Here is a 23,554-nt window from a genome sequence, read left to right as displayed (position 1 = left end):
CTGTTGTTGTTGTCTGTTCTCCTCCATCGTTTACAGTTTGAGCTTTAACGTATCTGACCAGGTGAGAGCAGCAACTGCACCTGTGCCAGGGAAGGGGGGCTGCCAGCAGCATATGCAGGAGAGTGACACTTCTCAGACACTCTTGGCTCTGATTGGTTGTATTGACCAGGGAGCAGTGGAATTTTGCAAATCAAATTAGGGCCACTGGGTGGAGCCACAGAGTGGATTCTTACACAGCTGACCTCTATCTTATTGTACTGTCAGATTGTGATGACAATTTAATGAAATACAACAAAAAAATAGTGACAGACAACAACTTTAAACATCACCACCAAGTGTCTTACTGGATAATTACTATACGTGTTTTCTATAAACAGATCAATGTACAAGTTATAAAGTTAGAGTTAGAATGGTTTGTAACTTAAGTCTGGTCACACGCTGTCCACTGATTGTTTTGAGTGTGAATTCGACAGAAACAACAATCAATAAAACAACCAGTCAGAGTCAGAGAACATAGAACAGTCCCACCTTTTCAATCAGTCCTCATTAGGAAACATTACTTAGTGTAAGAGGCATTACTGTCTTTTAGTTCATCAAAGCTAAATAAAGTGTCACCAGGAGATTCACTGAGTGTGTTTGTCATTCAGGTCTCTGGATTCAGCTGCTCAGAGAGCTCTGTGCTGTTGTCAGGAGCTGCAGGTCAGAAACAAACATCCTGTATTGAACTTTTATAAACAATAAATATGAATGAAGTGTGAGTCAGATCAGCTGAAATAAAACCAAAGTAAGTTTTACTTACCAGATGGAGGGCTGATGGCTGAAATCAAAACAAGACAAATAATTTCAGTCACAGTTGTAAATGCCAGATTATCTTTAGTCACTTTATTCCTCTCTTCTACTCACTCTGACTGAGTATCTGTTTATACTCAGTCTGTTTAGTGCTGACTGGATTTTCTTTCTTTGATACTTGTTTTAATGTCCTTTTTCTCTCTCACCTTTCTTCTTTTTGTAAACGATGAATCCAGCAGCACCGATGAGAATAAGAGAAAGAACAACCACTGCAGCAGTGACGAGGACGGTCATGTTACTGGGCTTCACTGTTGAATACAATAAATTAAGACTGGTGCAGATGAAGCAGGTTAGAACAAATTAAAATCAATTAGATTATCATTACTGTTTTTTTCCAACCTGAATTCCCATGCACTCCCCTTCAGCACCCTCTGATCTCACTCTTACGTTCGTTGGTTCTGATCCGATCTTTCTCCAGTCTGGTGATGATTTCCTCGTTCACACCATAGAGCTGAAACACACAGTCGTACCTGGTCCAGTCTTCAGGTGTGACTGATGAAAGGTTCAGGTCAACACTCATCTGGAAGGTTCCATCGTGGTTGGGGAGGATCTCTCCGTGGTCCACCTCCTCATGAAGCTCCTCTCCATCTTTCCTCCAGACGAGTGAGGCTCTGTGAGGGTAGAAACCTGTAGCGAGGCAGCTGACTGGAGAGGAGGGAGTCTTCTGGAGGAGAGACACTGAGGGAAGCTCTGGAGAGGAAAGAGAGAGAGATTAAAGAGGAGAGAGAGGAAAAGAAACAAGGTCAAAGAAAGATGAAGAAATTATATTTGGAATCAATAACAGAAGGTGTGAAAGTGTTTTCAAGCAAATGTTTGTTTTTTTTTGGAAATGGTGACTCTACCTGTTCTCAGCAGAGCGCTCCGCCCATACTTCACATAAGTCTTCATGTGCTCAGGAAAAGTCTGAGTCAAAACAGTCTTAATTTTTATTCCTAATTCTTTATTGGCATCCAATAATAGTTTGGCAGGGAAAGCCTCAGGTCTTTGAGCGATCCATCTAGATGTATTCGGATCAAATTCCTTAAAGTCTTCTCCATCATAACCAATCTGAGCGAAACCTTTGACCTCTTCAGTCTCATCATCCCACTCACAACCTCCCAACACCTGCACAACATGGTCACCTGAGACAGAGACAGAGACTGTAATTAACACTGATTCACAGATGAAACATTCAGTGGAAAGATGATCTGTTGATTATTATCGTTAGTTTGTGTTTAACAGCGTCAGCAACAAGTCTAACTAGCAGCTGATTAATGTTGACATGATGAATGACAGGTAGTGGCTGGACCACTGAAGACAAACTGATATGATGGTTTACTTTACATCAATCTCTATTTCAGGTTCTGTGTAAAATGATGTTAGAGTTTGAACTGATTGGTGTCTTGAGGCCCTGAGTCACTTTACAACTAAGATGCAGAACAGTAAAAAGTTAAACAGGCTGTAACATGTTACACACTGTACCTCCAGTTTGGTTGAAGAGACGCATCAAACTGTGAGTGAAGGATTTGAAGGTGCTTGGCAAAACATGGAAACATCTTTCTTTGTACCACTGCAACCGATCTGGATACTTTCTAAAGAATGATTCAGCAAGGTCCTGTTTTACTTCCAGCGTGTCGTTGCTGTCACAGGTCCCCACCAGAAGTTCATCAACTTCTACTGTCCCCACAAATTCTGGGATGTTTGGGATTCCACTTAATGAAGTTATGAAATAATTCAGGGAGTGTAGCACGGCAGGAAAAACAAATGAGCTTATAAATAACACTTATCATAATTATGATGCTAGGTGAATACAAATTTGATATGAAGTGTGTGTGTTTGCTGCAAAGGATCAAAATGCAAAAGTTTTAAATGTAATGTGCAGAACAAACAGCCTCCATTCAGTATGAACACACACTCATACTTAGTCAAAATACATTTTATCACAGAAAATACAAATATTCATGTAATAAACACATGGCTTTGTAGCGTTACTGTCACAACAATGAACCGTGATGCCATCAACTGTTCATTTATCCAGAGGAATCAGGACCATCTAACAGTTCTTTTGGATATTGTAATGTTTTGTGCCAGGCAGGACTTCCCCCAACTAAAAAAAATAAATAAATAGTGTTTTACCAAATATATTTTTCTCAGATGTATGAAGAGACTTTTTCTGTGAGGTTTCACTGTTTGGATTGTGTGACTACTTTTCATCAACACATTATTAATACAGCATTGATGTGCATTGATACAATCAGGAAATAGTTTAATTTAACGTTTATGGTATCAGGTAACACGTTATAATACTGATTATTAGTGAGTCTTCATAAGACAAACAAATCATGAACAAAACATTAATAAACCTTTGTAAATAATTAGTTAGTACTACATTAACATATCACAAATAGGTTGTAAGTCATCTGCAAATGATTAGTTAATTATGAAATATTCATGAACTAATCATTAGTAAATGTTTACTTAATGATTTGTTATGTAATGAAAGAAGCCTGTTCTTCATCTTTTATAACTCATGTGTGAATATATCACAAGTGCTGTTGCAGCCCCCTAATCTAAAGAGTAAATACTTCGTCATCAGAGAATATGTTAATATCATTTGTAATTCGTCCTTACCTGTCGCAAATTATCGATATATCTAAGTAAGTTAGTTACAAACTTTTCAGCAGCCATCTAATCTTAGATTTCAACTTTTCATGTACCAAGGAGAAACACACCATCTTAACTGTTCCTCACCTGTTACAAAAACAGTCAAATGATGCTAAAAAGTGACAAAAGATTTATTGCAACAATGGAGTAACAAAAACACAAAAAACTGACCTTACATCACGATTAAAACTTGAACACAGCAGCACTGAGAGAACACTTGCTGCCTGGTGTAAGTTTAACCCACACACCTTTTACTTTCTCTTGTTTATGGGGAGAAGCTTTCCATTTTTTTTTTAAATGCTCGACCTTTGACAACAGTGTGGGGTCATTGCTCAAAGCATCTGAACACTTCATGATAAAGATCATCAGCTTTCGCCCTCTGGAGTGGCTGTGCAGGAGTCCTTCATACTTTGCACAATAGCAGCTCTGCAATCACAGCACTGGACACCACGGTGTTCCTGTCCACTCAAGATCTCAAGTTCTTCCCTTTTCTCAACTCATGTAAGACCTTCTTCTCTCAATAATCAATATATCTCAATAAAGGAAACTTCTTTTTTCAGAGATGGTCCATATCATTCTGCACTGACCCACCTTACTAAACTAAACTCGGAGTAAAGAGTCGAGTGGACTGTGAAGTTTAAAGAGTTTAAAGGTTTAAAATATGATCTTACCTGCTGATGAAACGTGACAGAAGAGAAGCAACAACAATAACGTTCTCATCTTGATTTGATGAAGACGAGTGAGTGAAGGACCGAGCTGGATCAGCTTCCTGTTGTTTGCTCTGATTCAGAACATCCTGCAGATCCAGTCATGGGCGGACCCCAACATGCCATCCAAGAATTTACCCCTCCCAGGAGAAGTCTAAAACTACTAAAACTATAAAACTATAAAATCGATCACTTCCCACTTCCCTCTGCCAGGACTAACACCAGGAAACAGCTGATCCAGCTCGGTCCTTCACTCACTCGTCTTCATCAAATCAAGATGAGAACGTTATTGTTGTTGCTTCTCTTCTGTCACGTTTCATCACCAGGTAAGATCATATTTTAAACCTTTAAACTCTTTAAACTTCACAGTCAACTCGACTCTTTCCTCCGAGTTTAGTTTCACTTTGGTCTCATCGTCCTGCGCTCATGATGTTGGTGAGCGTGTTCAGACTGAATGGAGGCTGTTTGTCCTGCAGTCAGACACTCCCTGAAGTTCTTCTTCACTGCATGTGTCGGAGTCCCGAACCTGCCGGATACGGTGTTGGTTGTGATGGTGGATGGAGTCCAGTCGGGGTACTGCGACAGCAACAGAAACCTGAGGCCAACGCAGAACTGGGTGAAAAGCTTATTACGACAAGACCGTCGGCAGGTGGACTGGTACCGAACCGAGTGTTTCGAGAGACAGCCGAACTTCTTCAGAGACACGATGCGCAGTTGGATGCACCTCCTCAACCAGACTGGAGGTCAGTGTGTGAGCCTGTTGTGTTCCAACTTACACCTGAGCTGAAATGACAGTGATCGTCTGCAGGTGACACTGTAACACCCTCTCGGTACAGCGATGATGCATGTCTGGAGTCTGTGGACGTTTAAAGTCTTCAGTGTGTTGTTAGACTCAGTGTCTCTACAGTGATTCTACACTGACGTTTATACATCCAGAGACATTAATGTCGACATTAAATATGTAATCATCAGCTCAGATACTGATTACACAATATTCCTATCACACGTCTGTAGGCGTCTCCTCGACTAAAGCACAGAACCACTGGATCTGAAAAGAGATAAAATGTTAGAGATGGGCAGTATTTCCATCAGGCCTGAGTTTCATTAGAATACTCTCACATAGCTTCTCAGTAGTTTATCATTTGTTTCCTATTTTGCTGGAAGTTAAATTAAGCACCCACAAGAAGTGATCTGAGCTCCCAAGCATTAAAATAACATTAACACATTACCAGCAACCATGACTATAAACACAAATAATGTTGCTGTTTAATTTATTGTATGTGATGAGTTTTATTTACGTCAGTGATCCAAAAGAGCTCAAAGACACGTGTTGTCCTAACAAACCAAACCGGACCACCACACACTGAGGCGGCTCAGAGGAGGACGTGGACATGATAAACCTTATCAAATATTTATTGTGCAAAATCAGCAATATAGTGAAGATCGTCTTTCAGCAGGAGGTTTCATCTCTGTTATTTACTGTCTCTGTCTCAGGTGTCCACATTTTACAGAGGATAAGTGGCTGTGAGTGGGACGAGGAGACGGGAGAGGTTGTTGGTTTTAATCAGTATGGTTATGATGGAGAAGACTTCCTATCACTGGACATGAGGACATTAACATGGACTGCCCTGAAGCCACAGGCTGTCACTGCCAAACTGAGATGGGATGCTGACACAGCCAGAATCAACCACAACGATAATTACCTCACTAAGGTTTGTCCTGACTGGCTGAAGAAGTATGTGGACTATGGGAGGAGCTTCCTGCTGAGAACAGGTAGAATCACCTGACCTGATGTAGTTTAACGAACTCAGTCATGTTCATACAGTCTGCTCAGACTGAACTGCTGTTGTGTTTTCACTCCAGTCAGTCTGACATTACATTGTTGTCTCTGTTAAAACTAGAAGTAGTTTCATTGATCTCTCTCCAGAGCTTCCCTCAGTGTCTCTCCTCCAGAAGACTCCCTCCTCTCCAGTCAGCTGCCTCGCTACAGGTTTCTACCCTCACAGAGCCTCACTCGTCTGGAGGAAAGATGGAGAGGAGCTTCATGAGGAGGTGGACCACGGAGAGATCCTCCCCAACCACGATGGAACCTTCCAGATGAGGGTTAACCTGAACCTTTCATCAGTCACACCTGAAAACTGGACCAGGTACGACTGTGTGTTTCAGCTGTATGGTGTGAAGGAGGACATCATCACCAGACTGGAGGAAGATCGGATCAGAACCAACTGGGGAAAAACTGTGTTAAGTAGAAACATCGAGAAAGGTGAGAAACACTCTTTTAACTTTGTTTTTATTGCCGGATAGCTTTGGTTTGGCTTCCTTCCTTGTCAGTTTATATAATCTCAGAGATTTTCTTTTTTAATAAATGCCACTGATGAAAGTATTGCAATACATATTTTGCAATAATTTCAAACAGGGTTTCAGCCTCAACAGTCCCAGAAACTGAACATTTCTTGCTGTTGTAGTTTAACTGGTGGAACACAGGTTGGCTTTTATTATGAAGCTGTCACAGGAAATGCTCTGGTTTTGTCAGTTAGCTTAACATCGCCTTCGTTCATCAAAAATTTGCCTACAGACCAAAACAATGATCAGTTTCACCTGATGACAGGTCGACGACAGGTCAACATGGCCGTCAGTCACAGTTCCAACAGATTCAAGTCTACTGACATGTTTTACTGGATCCAGTGACAGTCAGAGGTTTCAGTTGATCAGGAGAGTTTCTGTATGTTGGCACCAACATCAGTAGCTGCTGTCACATTATACTGTATAAATCCACCTCAGACAATTAATATCTAGTTAAAACAGGTAATAACATGATAAATACTCTATGTGTGATGAAGAGCTGGATGGATTTACATCTGTTCTAACTGCACGTTGTCTTGTTTTCTTTCTTTTCTTTTCCTCTTTCAGAGGAACCCAGTAAACACACCATCCTGATTATTGTCATACTGGTTGTTATTGCTGTCGTCCTGATCGCTGTTATTGGATTTATTGTTTACAAGAAGAAGAAAGGTGAGTAACATTTAATGGCACCAACGTCTGCAGCAGCTAACAGCAGCAGTGGAAGGCTCAGAGTACATAAATCTGGTTTATTTGTCAGAGAGGGAAAATGAGATCCAGTGGGGAAAATAAGATAAAAGATGTTTTTACATTTTAAAGTGTGACAAGTGAAATGATTCGTATTTTCTTATTATTTCATCTCCCTATATATATATATATATATATATTTTTATTATTATTTTCATGTCTCAGCTCAGCCCAGTACTTCCTCTTCCGGTGAACAAGGCTCTGGAGGAGAAAGGGAAAGGATGAAAGAGTTTCACAGCTGCCCGACCCAAAGCTCTGGTATTTGATGACCTGGGAATGAGACTCAACAATCAACTATGTTTCTCCAGAACCAGGTGCTGCATGTTTGAAGTGGTCAGAGCTCTAATGGGGGAAATAACAAGTGACGTCACATATTTCCATGCACCAATCAGGAACAGGCTGCAGGTTTTGGGTTGCTTGGTCGCTGTCATTTATAAAACTTAGTGCTACCAATTAACAATATCAATCAACACTGATTAAGATGAAGCAGACAGATTTCTCAGCGTTACCATGTAGATGTTAGTGAAGGATGAGCAGCAAACAGTCAGTATAACACAGAACCAGATCATATTGATTATTAGAGTATTTTATAGTAACATTTAATCATTTTCTCTCGGGGTTCCTCTGTGTTTAAGTCAATTTGTGTTAATCAGCTCAGATCACTGCTGTGAATAAACATGTTTCAACATATTTCTCACTCTGAGTCTCTCAGTTTGTTTCTCTTTCTTTCTGAACGTATCTTATGACCTCCTGACAGGTGAAGCGTTACAGGACATCAGTCAGCTGTTTAGTTGTCAGAAGGCTCCTTTAACAGAGATACTGGCTCGCTGTTTAATCTCTAACCTCAGTGTTCATGCTAAGCTAAGCTAACCTTGTCCGGGAGCTAACTCTGCTCAGAGTTCACATTGATATCAATCTCCTCATTCAAATCCTCTGTGAGAACACTGAATGTTCAGGTAATATATTGAAGTGTCGTCACAAATGAGCATGTGGACCAAACTTGTTAAAATGTGAGGATTTTATTGAAAAAACAAACATCAGCACAAAACAAAGAACAACACATTTGAATTTAACTTTCATTCATGTTCATCATTGTAAAAGAATTTACATGTTTAGTGTCATACGTTCACAGTCATACATTCGTCCAATATGCTCCACTACATCAGTGCTGGAACAAACTCCTGACCACTGTCAGGACAGCAGAGTCACTCGCCATCCTTTCGCAAAAGACTCAAGATTCACACAAACACATTTGTTCCAACCATTACAGGGCTCCGTGAATGGAGAGTTAGCATTAACAGCTAACAGCATGGGGAACTTTACACTGTGTTTTAAGCTTCTCAACATGCTCCACATCTCACCCCTGTAGCGTGTATGACTCAAAATGAATAAAAAAGTAGTTAAAACAGTGTGTTTGTGCAAGTAGCCACATGCCGACCGAACTAGTCAATCCGTCGAGCGTGCGCTTACTCCCTCACTGGCGGAGACAGAAACATATTCCAGCATTTTCATTTTTCTGTTCATAATGTACATGTCCATGTTACAGCCTGTCATGAGCCATGAGCCTTACAATAGCCTGTTAAGCCTGTTGAGCACACGCTCAACGGATTGACTAGTTCGGTCTAGCTACCGGACGACACGGATGTCAACAAACCGGCATGTAGCTCCTTGCACAAACCCACTGTTTTAACTACTTTTTTTATTCATTTTGAGTCATACATGCTACAGTGCTGTGTTGTAAGGTGTCTGCTGATGTTGCATAACTTTTGGGGTGAGATGTGGAGCATGTTGAGAAGCTTAAAACACAGTGTAAAGTTCTGACCCCATGCTGTTAGCTGTCAATGCTAACTCTCCATTCCATGCCCTGTAATGGTTGGACCAAATGTGTTTGCATCTTCGGTACTGGCAAGCCAAGAGTAGCTTGAGCAATGAAGCTGCATGTTTAAATCGACCAAAGTTCTCCTTTAAGCTGACATCACCCAGCACTACCATCCTCGAGAGACACACAGAGGTCACAAACCAGTGTCCACCACCAACATGTGCTGGTGAAGTGAAGTCAGTTTATTGTTAGAAGACACACACACAGAGTCTGAAAGTTAGAAAATGAACTGTGGTTTGTCTTTTCATACTGTATGTTTGCTATTGTGCAACAACTTTCAATAAAGTTTTGTTTATTACAGTTGTTCTGATCCTGTGACAGGGCAATAAAGGTTAATCATCTTCTCTAACTGTCTCATCATTAAGAAGCTTTTGTTCTTCCTGCACGCCATAAAAAACAAAGAACAACGCTGTGTAACAACAATGTCGGTCAACATCTACCTGAACCACTTACCTGCTCCTGAAGTCCTCTGTCTCCCATGTTTCACCCCACACTGACAACATACAGCCTCCAGTAACACAGCACAGTAATATAGGCTTTAGGACTACAGTATGTTCCTGACAATAGACTTGGATCTGTGCTTGTTTCAAAGTTATACACAAATCAAAGTTATTTAGGAACTCTAGAGGAACAACCTGATTCATTTCCATATTATCTGAATCCTGAGCTGGACAGACTGGTTGATCTGAAATATAAAGACAGTCAGCCTCCAGCTTCAGGTCACTAGTTTACTGCTGAACTGTTCTGTGTTTCATAAACTGCTTCAGGAAGTAATTCAAGGAAAGTTATCTTACCTGAAAATGCAAAGTGGCTCGAGAGAACCAAGAGAATGAAGATCTTCATTTTTTGATTAGAGTTAAGTTTCATACATCTGTTTCAGTGGCTGAGGACTTTAACACTGGACCAGTGTCAAACTGTAAAAACAGGCTTTTTCACTTTGAAGTCCAGACAAATTTTACATTGAATACATCAACTTATATTCTAACACAGATGGACTTCAACTTTGATAAACTCACCTGAACATATTTTTGATCAAGGTGTTTTTATTTAGTTTTACAAGTTATAGTTTACAATTCAACATAGGTCCAACAGAACGTAAACCCCATCCACCCCCCCCCCCCCCCAAATACCAGACATACAGAGTTCACAGTATGAAATACATAGTTCAAAATACAGAACTCACATAGCCAGATGATAAAAAAAACAAAAAAGAGAAAAGAAAAAAGAAATACATTAATACAGATGACTGAGGACAACAATTTACAGTACTATATTGTCTGCCTCCATATCTTCAACAAACATTAAGAAAGGCTGCCATATGTTATAAAATTTTCTAGTAGACGCCCTGATTGTGTATCTGATCTCCTCCAACTTGATATGGTACATGATTTCCCTAATCCAATGACTGTATGTTGGAGGTGCTGGGTCTTTCCATTTCAATAATATCAGTCACCTAGCTAAGAGAGAGCAGAAAGCCACCATTATCCTTTCCCACATCTCCAGATGGGAGTCTATCTGGGTTACACCGAAAAGCGCAATGAATGGAGACGGTGCAAGCCTTTTCACAAAAATCTTAGAAAAGGTCTCAAAGATGGGCTGCCAGAAAGTGCAAAGCTTTAGACATGTCCAGAACATGTGTAAGAGAGTGGCTGGATCTCGCCCGCATCTATCACAAGTGGGGTCTATATCAGCATTGATCTTAGAGAGTCTAACTTTAGACCAGTGCAGACGATGTACCATCTTAAACTGAATGACAGCATGTCTAAGACAGATGGAGGATGAAAAAATTCCCTGTATTATTTTGTGCCAAGTGTCATCTGTGATTTGTTCACTTAAATCTCTCTCCCATGTATTTTTGAGGAGGTCCAAAGGCGTCAAGTCATGAGAATATAGTATTTAGTAAATTCTGCTAATAGTTCGTTTTCTGACTTGTTTACAATGAAAAATTGAGTCCAACTGGCCAGTTGGAGGGCGTAGGGGAGAACATGTAAAGTCTGAGAATACAAAATTTCGAAGTTGCAGGTATCGATAAAAATGTGATTTGGAAATGTGGTATTTTTGTACCAGGGTACATCTTTATTTAGGTCATTTATTATTGTTGTATGTTGCTTGTGCATTTATTTGTGTTAAACGTCAGCTCAGTTGTTCATGCTAAGCTAAGCTAACCTTGTCTGGGAGCTAACTGTGTTCAGAGTTCACATTGATATCAATCTCCTCATTCAAATCCTCTGTGAGAATACTGAATGTTCAGGTAATATATTGAAGTGTCGTCACAAATGAGCATGTGGACCAAACTTATTAAAATGTGAGGATTTTATTGAAAAGACAAACATCAGCACAAAAATAGAGAACAACACATTTGAGTCTAACATTCATTCATGTTCATCAATGTAAAGGAATTTACATGTTTAGTCTCATAAGTTCATAGTTGTACATTTGTCGATATACATCTCCCACTCTGCTCACCGCTCATATGAGAGACACACTGGATCCATGAGAGACCAAACTCCATATTCTCCATCTGTAGAGTGGTGCAGCTATAAACTATTTTTGGAGGCTAAACCTGAAGTTAGCATCGCCCTGGTTCCCTCCACAAGAAGTCTATGGGATTTTGTAAATTGGATTTTAGAAAATCGCAATAATAATAATAATCTCTTATCTAACATAAAGTTATGATTCTTACATGTTTTGTTTGTTAAAATAATCTTCACAGATGAACACACACAACTTTTGAAGTGTAAATTGAATCTCGTTTAGTAAAGAGCTAATGTTTGCTTGTACACAGACGACATCACGGTCACCAGTTAAAGTCACCACCACTTAATCTCTTACAACAAATTTGATATATATGTTTTCTATAAACAGATCAATGTACAAGTTGTAAAGTTAGAGTTAGAATAGTTTGTAACTAAGTCTGGTCACATGCTGTCCACTGATTATTTTGAGAATGAATTCAACAGAAAACAACAATCAATAAAACAACCAATCAGAGTGATAGAACATAGAACAGTCACACCTTTTCAATCCTTCTTATATAACATTACTTATAATGCAAGAAGCCATCTTTTACTGTCTTTAGAGATTCACTGAGTGTGTTTGTCATTCAGGTCTCTGGATTCAGCTGCTCAGAGAGCTCTGCACTGTTGTCAGGAGCTGCAGATCAGAAACAAACATCCTGTATTGAACTTTTATGAACAATAAATACAGGAAACAGTGTTGAAAAGGTTCATCTGCACAATAATGTGAAACATGTTTTAATCTAAAACATGAAGTGTGAGTCTGATCAGCTGAAATAGAACCAAAGTAAGTTTTACTTACCAGATGGAGGGCTGATGGCTGAAATCAAAACAAGACAAATAATTTCAGTCACAGTTGTAAAAGCCAGATTATCTTTAGTCACTTTATTCCTCTCTTCTACTCACTCAGACTGAGTATCTGTTTATACTCAGTCTGTTTACTGCTGACTGGATTTACTTTCTCTGATGCTTGTTTTAATTCTGCAACGTGAGTAAAAGAAATGAACTCTGAAAGACTGAAATCAAAGTAGTGAAATCTTTCCTTTTTCTCTCTCACCTTTCTTCTTTTTGTAAACAATGAATCCAGCAGCACCGATGAGAATGAGAGAAAGAACAACCACTGCAGCAGTGACGAGGACGGTCATGTTACTGGGCTTCACTGTTGAATACAATAAATTAAGACTGGTGCAGATGAAGCAGGTTAGAACAAATTAAAATCAATTAGATTATCATTACTGTTTTTTTCCAACCTGAATTCCCAGGCACTCCCCTTCAGCACCCTCTGATCTCACTCTTACGTTCGTTGGTTCTGATCCGATCTTTCTCCAGTCTGGTGATGATGTCCTTCTTCACACCAGCGAGCTGAAACACACAGTCGTACCTGGTCCAGTCTTCAGGTGTGACTGATGAAAGGTTCAGGTCAACCCTCATCTGGAAGGTTCCATCTTGGTTGGGGAGGATCTCTCCGTGGTCCACCTCCTCATGAAGCTCCTCTCCATCTTTCCTCCAGACGAGTGAGGCTCTGTGAGGGTAGAAACCTGTAGCGAGGCAGCTGACTGGAGAGGAGGGAGTCTTCTGGAGGAGAGACACTGAGGGAAGCTCTGGAGAGGAAAGAGAGAGAGATTAAAGAGGAGAGAGAGGAAAAGAAACAAGGTCAAAGAAAGATGAAGAAATTACATTTGGAATCAATAACAGAAGGTGTGAAAGTGTTTTCAAGCAAATGTTTTTGTTTTTTTTTGCAAATGGTGACTCTACCTGTTCTCAGCAGAGCGCTCCGCCCATACTTCACATAAGTCTTCATGTGCTCAGGAAAAGTCTGAGTCAAAACAGTCTTAATTTTTATTCCTAATTCTTTATTGGCATCCAATAATAGTTTGGCAGGGAAAGCCTCAGGTCTTTGAGCGATCCATCTAGATGTATTCGGATCAAATTCCTTAAAGTCTTCTCCATCATAACCAATCTGAGCGAAACCTTTGACCTCTTCAGTCTCATCATCCCACTCACAACCTCCCAACACCTGCACAACATGGTCACCTGAGACAGAGACAGAGACTGTAATTAACACTGATTCACAGATGAAACATTCAGTGGAAAGATGATCTGTTGATTATTATCGTTAGTTTGTGTTTAACAGCTTCAGCAACAAGTCTAACTAGCAGCTGATTAATGTTGACATGATGAATGACAGGTAGTGGCTGGACCACTGAAGACAAACTGATATGATGGTTTACTTTACATCAATCTCTATTTCAGGTTCTGTGTAAAATGATGTTAGAGTTTGAACTGATTGGTGTCTTGAGGCCCTGAGTCACTTTACAACTAAGATGCAGAACAGTAAAAAGTTAAACAGGCTGTAACATGTTACATACTGTACCTCCAGTTTGGTGGAAGAAATGGCTCAAAATGTTTGTGTAGGCTTTGATGGAGGTTGGCAAAAAGTGGAAGCACATTTGTTTGTACCACTCCAACTGCTCTGGATTCTCTGTGCAGTATGATTTAGCAAAATCCAGTTTTAGATCAATCGTTTTGTTGCTGTCACAGTACCCCAACAGAAGTTCATCAATCTCCAGCGTCACCACAACGTCTGGGATGTTTGGGATTCCAGTTGATGAAGTTATGAAAAACTTCATGGAGTGTAGCACTGCAGGACAAACAAAGGAGCTTATAAATAACACTGATCATAAATATGATATGAAGTGTGTGTTTGCTGCAAAGGATCCAAATGCAAAAATTGTAAATGTAATGTGCAGTGCAAACAGCCTCCATTCAGTATGAACACACACTCATCATCACCACTCAGAAATATGATGAAATCAATATGAGTCAGTTAAAACAGTCTGATCAAGTTGAAACAGGCACGTAGCAAGTAATGGGCCAAGTTTAGTCAGAATGTATTTTATCACAGAAAATACTAAAATTAAAGTAGGAGATCGAGAAAAAATAAAATAAATAAATATACAACTGATTTTTTGTTGACTTCGTGTGTTTAATCTGTTGAAACAAGTTGAAGGAGCCTCTGGACTGAATTTGGTTGATATGATTCCAACACAAAATGCTGTGAGACTAAACTCGGAGGAAAGAGTCGAGTGGACTGTGAAGTTTAAAGAGTTTAAAGGTTTAAAATATGATCTTACCTGCTGATGAAACATGACAGAAGAGAAGCAACAACAATAACGTTCTCATCTTGATTTGACGAGTGAGTGAAGGACCGAGCTGGATCAGCTGTTTCCTGATGTTTATCCTGGCAGAGGGAGGAGAGAGAGTTTCTGTCCTGAGAACAAAAATAGTCCAAAGCTCCTCCAAGTGATCCAGTCCTCACAAACACCCCTCAATTAAGTAAATAAGTGTTAATAGCGTCGTCAGCTTTTCCAGTGAACTCCATCATTTCCTTCCTTTTTTCACAACAATGGTGATTTTAAAAGAATAAGAGATCATAACAGCTTTGAGTCAGAATTTGGGTCAGACTGAAGAGTTTTTTTTTCTAAGTCTGTCTTTGAGTTCAAGTGAGCGACACCTGACGGTAAGACTTGCATTCATGCTGCTATCTTGATGAACCATATATCAATAATTGTCTAATTTTACACATTAACCATGATAAAAAAAAAAAAAAAAGATACAGATCCTCAGTTTCACACTAATCATGTTGAAGAGAAGCTTGTGTCAGGTGAAGCTCCTCCACAGGTCACACCTGAGTTTTGTAGTTAAACTGTGTGATGGTGGAATCAGCTGGATTGAGACACTTTTTGGTGAATGATTCTAAAGACCATCTAATAATCTCTGCATGAGATCTAATGATATCTTATTCATTCCCACGGGTCTCTTAAATATCCATTTACTGTAAAAATGTGACAAAGTCATTCCTGTATATTTGGGGAGTAAGAACTCCTTCAGGTGTGACCTATTATCACAAACGGCACTAAGGGCTGTTGCTGTGCATGATGACTGACCACAAGATACGACAGCTGCTCTGTTGTTGTTAGAGGACGTTGTCAATGCACAATTTAGGTGAGAGTGAGTTTTTCCCAGGGACTGAACTGATGTTCTGGTCCATGATGATGACGGCTCATCAGGCGGAGGGAGCGCAGGAATCCTCTCACTTGAAGTCATACCGCTTTTTTAAACTCTTCCAGAGTCTGCAGCTCTGAACTCACAGCGCTTAAAGCTTCTGTCACTTTCTGCCTTTCCAGTTCATTCATTTTGTTGCTCTGGCAAAAAAAAAAATTAAAAAATGTATTGATGGAGGGTCCAAAGAACAATATTAGCTTTCTTTCTCTCTTATCAAATGAAACGGTAGATTCACCCTCCCCCCCACGACAATACATTCTGTACAGTCACTCATTCAGTTGAGTCTGAACTAGAGAGAGGTGGATGAAGACTTATGGAGCTTTTGGGCTTCAAACTCTGCAGCATATTGACATCTGGTGGCTTATAAATATACAGCAGCCCTTCATGACTGGAGCCTCGGCACCACAACACTCGGTAGATATTATTGTGCAATATGTTACAGTAAAATAATGAATAAATGTCCAAGAAACCTGTGAAAATGTTTAATTTTAATGAGTCTTATTGGTGTAGTTGAGCCCGTTGTCACTGTCGGCTCATCACTGTGTTCGAGCTTCGTCTTGAGTGACCAGTGCTCATTAGAATAAACATGTTTTTTATACAAAGAAAGAAATGTCGTCATGTATAACATCTGCTGAATTAACAAGTAGGCTCAAATATTCAAGAATGTGTTGTACACAGCTTTTCACTAAATGTACGCAGTTTCTCCGAAGGCAACATGCATAATTTAGTGTACGACTTTAATGAAGAAATATCTCTAACCAAACGATGCGCACATTTGGTCATTTGCTGTTGGTATTCAAATAGTATCTGTGAAAATAACTCTTAGATAATTTAGAACCGGAAAAGGAGATGGGAGCCAGCTCAAGGTTAACAAAGTTTAATCTTGTACAAGAGGAGCAATCACAGAGCAACAACACAGGTTTGTTTCAGAGGTTAGTCTCAGATTGTGAGGAGGAAAGCTTGGTGTATATATCTGTCTCAGTGACTCTCTATTTCTGCGACAGTTTCTGAGTCTGCATGCAAAGAAGAAGTCATGTAAACACATAAAGTTCAGAGAGGGGTGAATATTCATTTCCTTAAACTAGGGGAGAAAAACAAGTCATATTAAGAGGTGCAAGACTTCAATTTAAATCTCAGATACGCAGTACAAAATTTCCATCACTGTATCCAGAGATGATGATGATTACTGGCCCACTTTACAGCACTCATGGCGAGGGTTAGCAGTTCTTTAAAAAGTCTGCAAATGAGGTGAAAATACAGATTTTAGGATCATTAATATTGTACCAAAATCTGTTTCTGTTTCAAATAAAAACATTTAGATTTAAACTTTAGAATGGAGTGTCCTTTGATGTCCTTTGATGTCCTCTGATGTCCTTTGATGTCCTTTGATGTTCCAGAATGTTCCAACACTAAGCAGTACTCGGTGGTTATAGCTGTGAACATTTTACATGACTATTTCTAACAAACTCAGAGACGTGAGGAGCCACGAGAGCAACAAGCAGCTGAGCCAAGCTGATGGCTCAACCCAACATGTGTTTACAGCTCAAGAGCACGTTCAGCTGCTGTGACGGACTGATTCACCTCTATGACTCAGACAACCAGGAGACTGCAGAGCTCAAAGCTGAACGTGTCCAACTGAAAGACATCGTCAAGGACGGCGATGAGACGATTGAGGAGGAATTACGGGCCGTGGTGAGCGAGATCAGAACCTGGACTGCAAACCTGAAACAACTTGAGAGGTTTGATGAGTCGATGATTTTGTGAGAAGCCGGTGAGAAGAACCAGTAGTTTGAGATCATTGTGGGAAAGATTCACCAAGCTCTTCAAACTCTGACGAGTGGAGGACAGCGTCTCTGACGATGCTGTCGCAGCTGATAGTACGACGGCTCAGTGGTTCTAACTGTCACCTGAGTGGAGCGACCATGTTCTCTGGGTTTCTGTACAGGTTTTCTCTGGCTGCTCCAGTTCACCAGCTAACATTCACTGCAAAAGAAAACATGAATAAATAACATGAGGCAACGTCCATCCTTGATCTTCCAGTTTCCGGCCCCGCCACTGACCATTCCCTTCCTCCATGTCGACTCCACCTTCAACTACTCCTGGAGATGGAGCAAGAACATGGTGCCACTTCAGCTCTTTATGGAACAGCATCTTGGATCCAGTACTCGCCAATACCGGTGCCAGCATTTTCGGCAGTATCGGAGGCATTTCCTTTACCGGAATCGGAACTCAGTTTACATGATCTTGGTCTCAGTGGATAGTTAAGATCTCAGAAAATGTGTCCCCATGTACATTTGTATCTCCACTTGAAAGGGAATCAGGCTACACAATACAAGCGTAACCGCCTTGTTTGTAATACTGTGTATAATACCACTAAACACCCATTAGATGGCAGCAAAGACATGTATGAAATAGAGGCTGAGAGTTTCCAAAATCACTTACTGCATGTTTGAAGTGGGCAGAGCTCTAATGGGGAACACAAACATGTCACATCACATATTTTCATGCAAGTATTACCATGTAGATGTTAGTGAAGGATGAGCAGCAAACAATCAGGAATCACACAGAAACAGGTGATATTGATTATTGATCATTTTCTCTCAGGGTTTCTCTGTATTTAAGTCATTTCTATTATTGTTGTATTTTGCTTGTATATTTAATTTGTGTTAACCATCAGCTCAGATCACTACTGTGAATAAACGTGTTTATTATAAAACATAAACATACTGGCTCACTGTTTAATCTCTAACTTCAGTGCTAAGCTAAGCTAACCTTGTCTGGGAGCTAACTGTGCTCAGAATTCACATTGATATCAATCTCCTCATTCAAATCCTCTGTGAGAATACTGAATGTTCAGGTAATATATTGAAGTGTCATCACAAATGAGCATGTGGACCAAACTTGTTGAAATGTGACGATTTTATTGAAAAGACAAACATCAGCACAAAACCAAAGAACAACACATTTGAGTTTAACATTCATTCATGTTCATCAATGTAAAGGAATTTACATGTTTAGTCTCATAAGTTCATAGTGGTACGTTTGTCGATATACATCTCCCACTCTGCTCACCGCTCATATGAGAGACACACTGGCTCCATGAGAGACCAAACTCCATATTCTCCATCTGTAGAGTGGTGCAGCTATAAACTATTTTTGGAGGCTAAACCTGAAGTTAGCATCGCCCTGGTTCCCTCCACAAGAAGTCTATGGGATTTTTTAAATTGGATTTTAGAAAATCGCAGAAAATAATCTCTTATCTAACGTAAAGTTATGATTCTTACATGTTTTGTTTGTTAAAATAATCTTCACAGATGAACACACACAACTTTTGAAGTGTAAATTGAATCTCGTTTAGTAAAGAGCTAATGTTTGCTTGTACACAGACGACATCACGGTCACCAGTTAAAGTCACCACCACTTAATCTCTTACAACAAATTTTATATATATGTTTTCTATAAACAGATCAATGTACAAGTTGTAAAGTTAGAGTTAGAATAGTGTGTAACTAAGTCTGGTCACATGCTGTCCACTGATTATTTTGAGAATGAATTCAACAGAAAACAACAATCAATAAAACAACCAATCAGAGTCAAAGAACATAGAACAGTCACACCTTTTCAATCCTTCTTATATAACATTACTTATAATGCAAGAAGCCATCTTTTACTGTCTTTAGAGATTCACTGAGTGTGTTTGTCATTCAGGTCTCTGGATTCAGCGGCTCAGAGAGCTCTGCGCTGTTGTCAGGAGCTGCAGGTCAGAAACAAACATCCAGTATTGAACTTTTATAAACAATAAATACAGGAAACAGTGTTGAAAAGGTTCATCTGCACAATAATGTGAAACATGTTTTTTAATGTGAAACATGAAGTGTGAGTCAGATCAGCTGAAATAGAACCAAAGTAAGTTTTACTTACAAGATGGAGGGCTGATGGCTGAAATCAAAACAAGACAAATAATTTCAGTCACAGATGTAAAAGCCAGATTATCTTTAGTCACTTTATTCCTCTCTTCTACTCACTCAGACTGAGTATCTGTTCATACTCAGTCTGTTTACTGCTGACTGGATTTACTTTCTCTGATGCTTGTTTTAATTCTGCAACGTGAGTAAAAGAAATGAACTCTGAAAGACTGAAATCAAAGTAGTGAAATCTTTCCTTTTTCTCTCTCACCTTTCTTCTTTTTGTAAACGATGAATCCAGCAGCACCGATGAGAATGAGAGCAAGAACAACCACTGCAGCAGTGACGAGGACGGTCATGTTACTGGGCTTCACTGTTGAACACAATAATAGTTTATTATTACTGTTTCTGTTGTTGTTCCCATGCACTCCCCTTCAGCACCCTCTGATCTCACTCTTACCTTCGTTGGTTCTGATCCGATCTTTCTCCAGTCTGGTGATGATTTCCTCCTTCACACCAGCGAGCTGAAACACACAGTCGTACCTGGTCCAGTCTTCAGGTGTGACTGATGAAAGGTTCAGGTCAACACTCATCTGGAAGGTTCCATCGTGGTTGGGGAGGATCTCTCCGTGGTCCACCTCCTCATGAAGCTCCTCTCCATCTTTCCTCCAGACGAGTGAGGCTCTGTGAGGGTAGAAACCTGTAGCGAGGCAGCTGACTGGAGAGGAGGGAGTCTTCTGGAGGAGAGACACTGAGGGAAGCTCTGGAGAGGAAAGAGAGAGAGATTAAAGAGGAGAGAGAGGAAAAGAAACAAGGTCAAAGAAAGATGAACAAATTACATTTGGAATCAACAACAGAAGGTGTGAAAGTGCTTTCAAGCAAATGTTGAACAAATGTATTTTGTGGATTCATTTGGATTAATAATACAATGACAGTTCAGTCTGAGCAGCTTATATGAAGATCACTGTGTCTAATAAATTATATAACGTCAGGTGATCCTACCTTTTCTCAGCAGAAAGCTCCTCCCATAGTCCACATACTTCTTCAGCTGCTCAGGAAAAATCTGAGTCAAAACTATCTTAATTTCTGTTCCTAATTCTTTATTGGCGTCCAATAATAACTCTGCGGGGAAAGCCTCAGGTCTTTGAGCGATCCATGTAAATGTATCCCCATTCAATTTCATGAAGTCTTCTCCATCATAACCAATCTGAGCGAAACCTTTGACCTCTTCAGTCTCTTCATCCCACTCACAGCCTCCCAACACCTGTACAACATGGTCACCTGAGACAGAGACAGAGACTGTAATTAACAGATGAAACATTCAGTGGAAAGATGATCTTTTGATTATTATCGTTAGTTTGTGTTTAACAGCTTCAGCAACAAGTCTAACTAGCAGCTGATTAATGTTGACATGATGAATGACAGGTAGTGGCTGGACCACTGAAGACAAACTGATATGATGGTTTACTTTACATCAATCTCTATTTCAGGTTCTGTGTAAAATGATGTTAGAGTTTGAACTGATTGGTGTCTTGAGGCCCTGAGTCACTTTACAACTAAGATGCAGAACAGTGAAAAGTTAAACAGGCTGTAACATGTTACACACTGTACCTCCAGTTTGGTTGAAGAGACGCATCAAAATGTTTGTGTAGGCTTTGATGGAGGTTGGCAAAAAGTGGAAACACTGTTGTCTGTACCACTCCAACTGCTCAGGATTCTCTCTGCAGTATGATTTAGCAATGTCCAGTTTTACTTCCACCTTTTTGTTGCTGTCACATGACCCCAACAGAAGTTCGTCAATTTCTAGTGTCACCAAAAATCCTGGGAGGTTTGGGATTCCAGTTGATAGAGTTGTGAAAAACGTCAGGGAGTGTAGCACTGCAGGACAAACAAAGGAGCTGATAAATCACACTTATCACCATATTTGTAGAGCATGAAAACAACAAAGCTATTGTTTTACTCATTTTTCAATGCTTCATATTTCACCCCAAGTAATGTGTGTTAGCCACAGATGCCTACTGTTAATGGTTTCTTATCTTTTCATTTGATTTGGACTTTGCTTTTCTGTTGCACTTTGTTTAGCTGTTTTATTTGCCACTTTGTTTTTGGCTCATGAACACATTTGTCTGTGCTCCTGGTTTTTGTATTTGTCAGCTTTTAAAAAAAAATAAAAGCTCGCCTTTTGTTTCCCCCATTTCCTTCCTCCCGTCTTTGGTCTGCATTTTGGGTCCTAAAATACAAACTCATTGTAGTATTTTTGTTCTAGGAAAAGATGGCCCACATCATTTTGCACTGACCCACCCAACATACAGCTTCTGCTGCTCCACTGGAAGTGAGACTAAACTCGGAGGAAAGAGTCGAGTGGACGGTGAAGTTTAAAGAGTTTAAAGGTTTAAAATATGATCTTACCTGGCGATGAAACGTGACAGAAGAGAAGCAACAACAATAACGTTCTCATCTTGATTTGATGAAGACGAGTGAGTGAAGGACCGAGCTGGATCAAATGTTCACAGTTCTTTATCCTGGCAGAGGGAGGAGAGAGAGTTTCTGTCCTGAGAAGAATAATAATCCAGATCACCTACAAGTGATCCAGTCCTCACCAACATCTCTCACATACAACAGTGTTAACACTGAACAATACAGCCATTATCTTAAAACAGACCCGACTACAGAGCCCGGGCATCTGCTTTTCCACTGAACTCCCTTACTTCCTTTTTTTCACACAACTATGGTGATTTAAAAAAAAACAGAACAATCAAAAGAGCTTTGAGTCAGAGATTGGATCAGACTAAAGAGGTTTCTTTTGTAAGCCTGTCTTTGAGTTCAAGTGAGCGACACCTGACGGTAAGACTTGCATTCATGCTGCTATCTTGACGAAGTTTCAGTTTCACACTAATCATGTTTAAGAGAAGCTCGTGTCAGGTGAAGCTCCTCCACTGGTCACACCTGAGTTTTGTGGTGAAACTTATTATCAGCTCCTCTAAACAGGCTGTAGCCGTGATACAACAGCTGCTTCGGCAATGTTAGAGGACGTTGTCAATGCACAATTTAGGTGAGAGTGAGTCTTTTTCAGGGACCATACTGATGTTCTGGTCCACCATGATGATGATGATGATGATGAAGGCTCATCAGGTGGAGGGAGCGCGGGGATCCCCTCTCCTCCTCCAGGAGCTCGTACTCTCTGTGAAAAGAGTTGCGCCTCTTGGCCTCTCGCTGCAGCATGTTGACATCTGGTGGCTTGTAAAGATACAGCAGCTCTTTATAACTCAAGTCTCAGCCACATTTGCACTTACTGGCCAGCTCACACTGACTCTGCTCAGAGTTCACACTGATATCAATCTCCTCATTCAAATCCTCTGTGAGAATACTGAATGTTCAGGTAATATATTGAAGTGTCGTCACAAATGAGCATGTGGACCAAACTTGTTGAAATGTGAGGATTTTATTGAAAAGACAAACATAAGCACAAAAACAAAGAACACATTTGAGTTTCAATGTAAAGGAATTTACATGTTTAGCCTCATAAGTTCATAGTCTTACATTGGTCGATGTACATCTGCCTCCTCACTTCTCCACAACATCTCATACGACATCTTGCCATTCCTCACACCTTTCAGGTCTTATGAAATGGCTCGTTGTCCAAATCCTGCAGTCTGGAAACTGGTGCCCCTCAAAGCTCAGTACTAGGACCACTTCTGTTTTCATTATACACTAGATCACCGAGCTCTGAAATCACATCACATAGATTCTCTTGCCACTGTTATGCAGACGACACCCAACTGTTCCTCTCTTTCCTCCATCCTCCTTCAACACCCACATTGCAACACTCATCTCAGAATGTCTGGCAGAAATCTTCACTTGGACAGCTGCGCATCACCTCAAACTCAACCTTAGTAAATCTGA

At 40.1% G+C, this 23,554-nt stretch overlaps 4 protein-coding genes across 4 annotated transcripts in view; 1 reads left to right on the top strand and 3 right to left on the bottom strand.

Moving 5' to 3' along the window:
• Positions 1-628: 628 nt before the first annotated feature.
• On the bottom strand, positions 629-22,340 carry LOC119014742 (class I histocompatibility antigen, F10 alpha chain-like). Its single transcript, XM_037090185.1, has 7 exons — positions 22,061-22,340; positions 21,263-21,529; positions 20,654-20,932; positions 20,112-20,414; positions 19,923-20,024; positions 19,668-19,685; positions 629-696 (listed from the first exon to the last, which is right to left on the bottom strand). The coding sequence occupies exons 1-7, from the start codon at positions 22,107-22,109 to the stop codon at positions 644-646; spliced, it is 1,071 nt and encodes a 356-aa protein (XP_036946080.1). The 5' UTR covers positions 22,110-22,340; the 3' UTR covers positions 629-643.
• On the top strand, positions 4,387-7,563 carry LOC119014509 (major histocompatibility complex class I-related gene protein-like). The gene is made up of 6 exons (XM_037089755.1): positions 4,387-4,525; positions 4,676-4,942; positions 5,694-5,972; positions 6,127-6,462; positions 7,110-7,211; positions 7,452-7,563. The coding sequence occupies exons 1-6, from the start codon at positions 4,477-4,479 to the stop codon at positions 7,550-7,552; spliced, it is 1,134 nt and encodes a 377-aa protein (XP_036945650.1). The 5' UTR covers positions 4,387-4,476; the 3' UTR covers positions 7,553-7,563.
• On the bottom strand, positions 11,837-14,864 carry LOC119014603 (class I histocompatibility antigen, F10 alpha chain-like). Its single transcript, XM_037089935.1, has 7 exons — positions 14,816-14,864; positions 14,056-14,322; positions 13,437-13,715; positions 12,980-13,282; positions 12,739-12,840; positions 12,484-12,501; positions 11,837-12,318 (listed from the first exon to the last, which is right to left on the bottom strand). The coding sequence occupies exons 1-7, from the start codon at positions 14,862-14,864 to the stop codon at positions 12,269-12,271; spliced, it is 1,068 nt and encodes a 355-aa protein (XP_036945830.1). The 3' UTR covers positions 11,837-12,268.
• LOC119014574 (major histocompatibility complex class I-related gene protein-like) overlaps positions 16,608-23,554 on the bottom strand; it is a 47,425-nt gene continuing 40,478 nt past the window's right edge. The window contains exon 10 of the mRNA XM_037089913.1: positions 16,608-19,500. Within this exon, the coding sequence (XP_036945808.1) occupies positions 19,451-19,500 (50 nt within the window). The 3' untranslated portion in view covers positions 16,608-19,450. The remainder of the gene's footprint in view (positions 19,501-23,554) is intronic.

This window comes from Acanthopagrus latus, chromosome 3, assembly GCF_904848185.1.
Source record: "Acanthopagrus latus isolate v.2019 chromosome 3, fAcaLat1.1, whole genome shotgun sequence".
In the NCBI taxonomy this organism is placed as follows: Eukaryota; Metazoa; Chordata; class Actinopteri; order Spariformes; family Sparidae; genus Acanthopagrus; species Acanthopagrus latus.
Note: the sequence above shows the minus strand (reverse complement) of the source record. Positions and strands in the feature narration are given on the sequence as shown.

Bases quoted from the DNA above. Each gene is read 5' to 3' on its own strand.
- LOC119014509 (XM_037089755.1), top strand. From the start codon at position 4,477: ATGAGAACGTTATTGTTGTTGCTTCTCTTCTGTCACGTTTCATCACCA. The intron at 4,943-5,693 runs GTCAGTGTGTGA...TCTCTGTCTCAG, and splicing joins CCTCCTCAACCAGACTGGAG to GTGTCCACATTTTACAGAGG. The intron at 5,973-6,126 runs GTAGAATCACCT...ATCTCTCTCCAG, and splicing joins GAGCTTCCTGCTGAGAACAG to AGCTTCCCTCAGTGTCTCTC.
- LOC119014603 (XM_037089935.1), bottom strand. From the start codon at position 14,864: ATGAGAACGTTATTGTTGTTGCTTCTCTTCTGTCATGTTTCATCAGCA. The intron at 14,323-14,815 runs GTAAGATCATAT...TTTGTCCTGCAG, and splicing joins CTGTCATGTTTCATCAGCAG to TGCTACACTCCATGAAGTTT. The intron at 13,716-14,055 runs GTACAGTATGTA...TCTCTGTCTCAG, and splicing joins TTTCTTCCACCAAACTGGAG to GTGACCATGTTGTGCAGGTG.
- LOC119014742 (XM_037090185.1), bottom strand. From the start codon at position 22,109: ATGAGAACGTTATTGTTGTTGCTTCTCTTCTGTCACGTTTCATCGCCA. The intron at 20,415-20,653 runs GTAGGATCACCT...TTTCCTCTCCAG, and splicing joins GAGCTTTCTGCTGAGAAAAG to AGCTTCCCTCAGTGTCTCTC. The intron at 20,025-20,111 runs GTAAGAGTGAGA...TGTGTTCAACAG, and splicing joins TCGGATCAGAACCAACGAAG to TGAAGCCCAGTAACATGACC.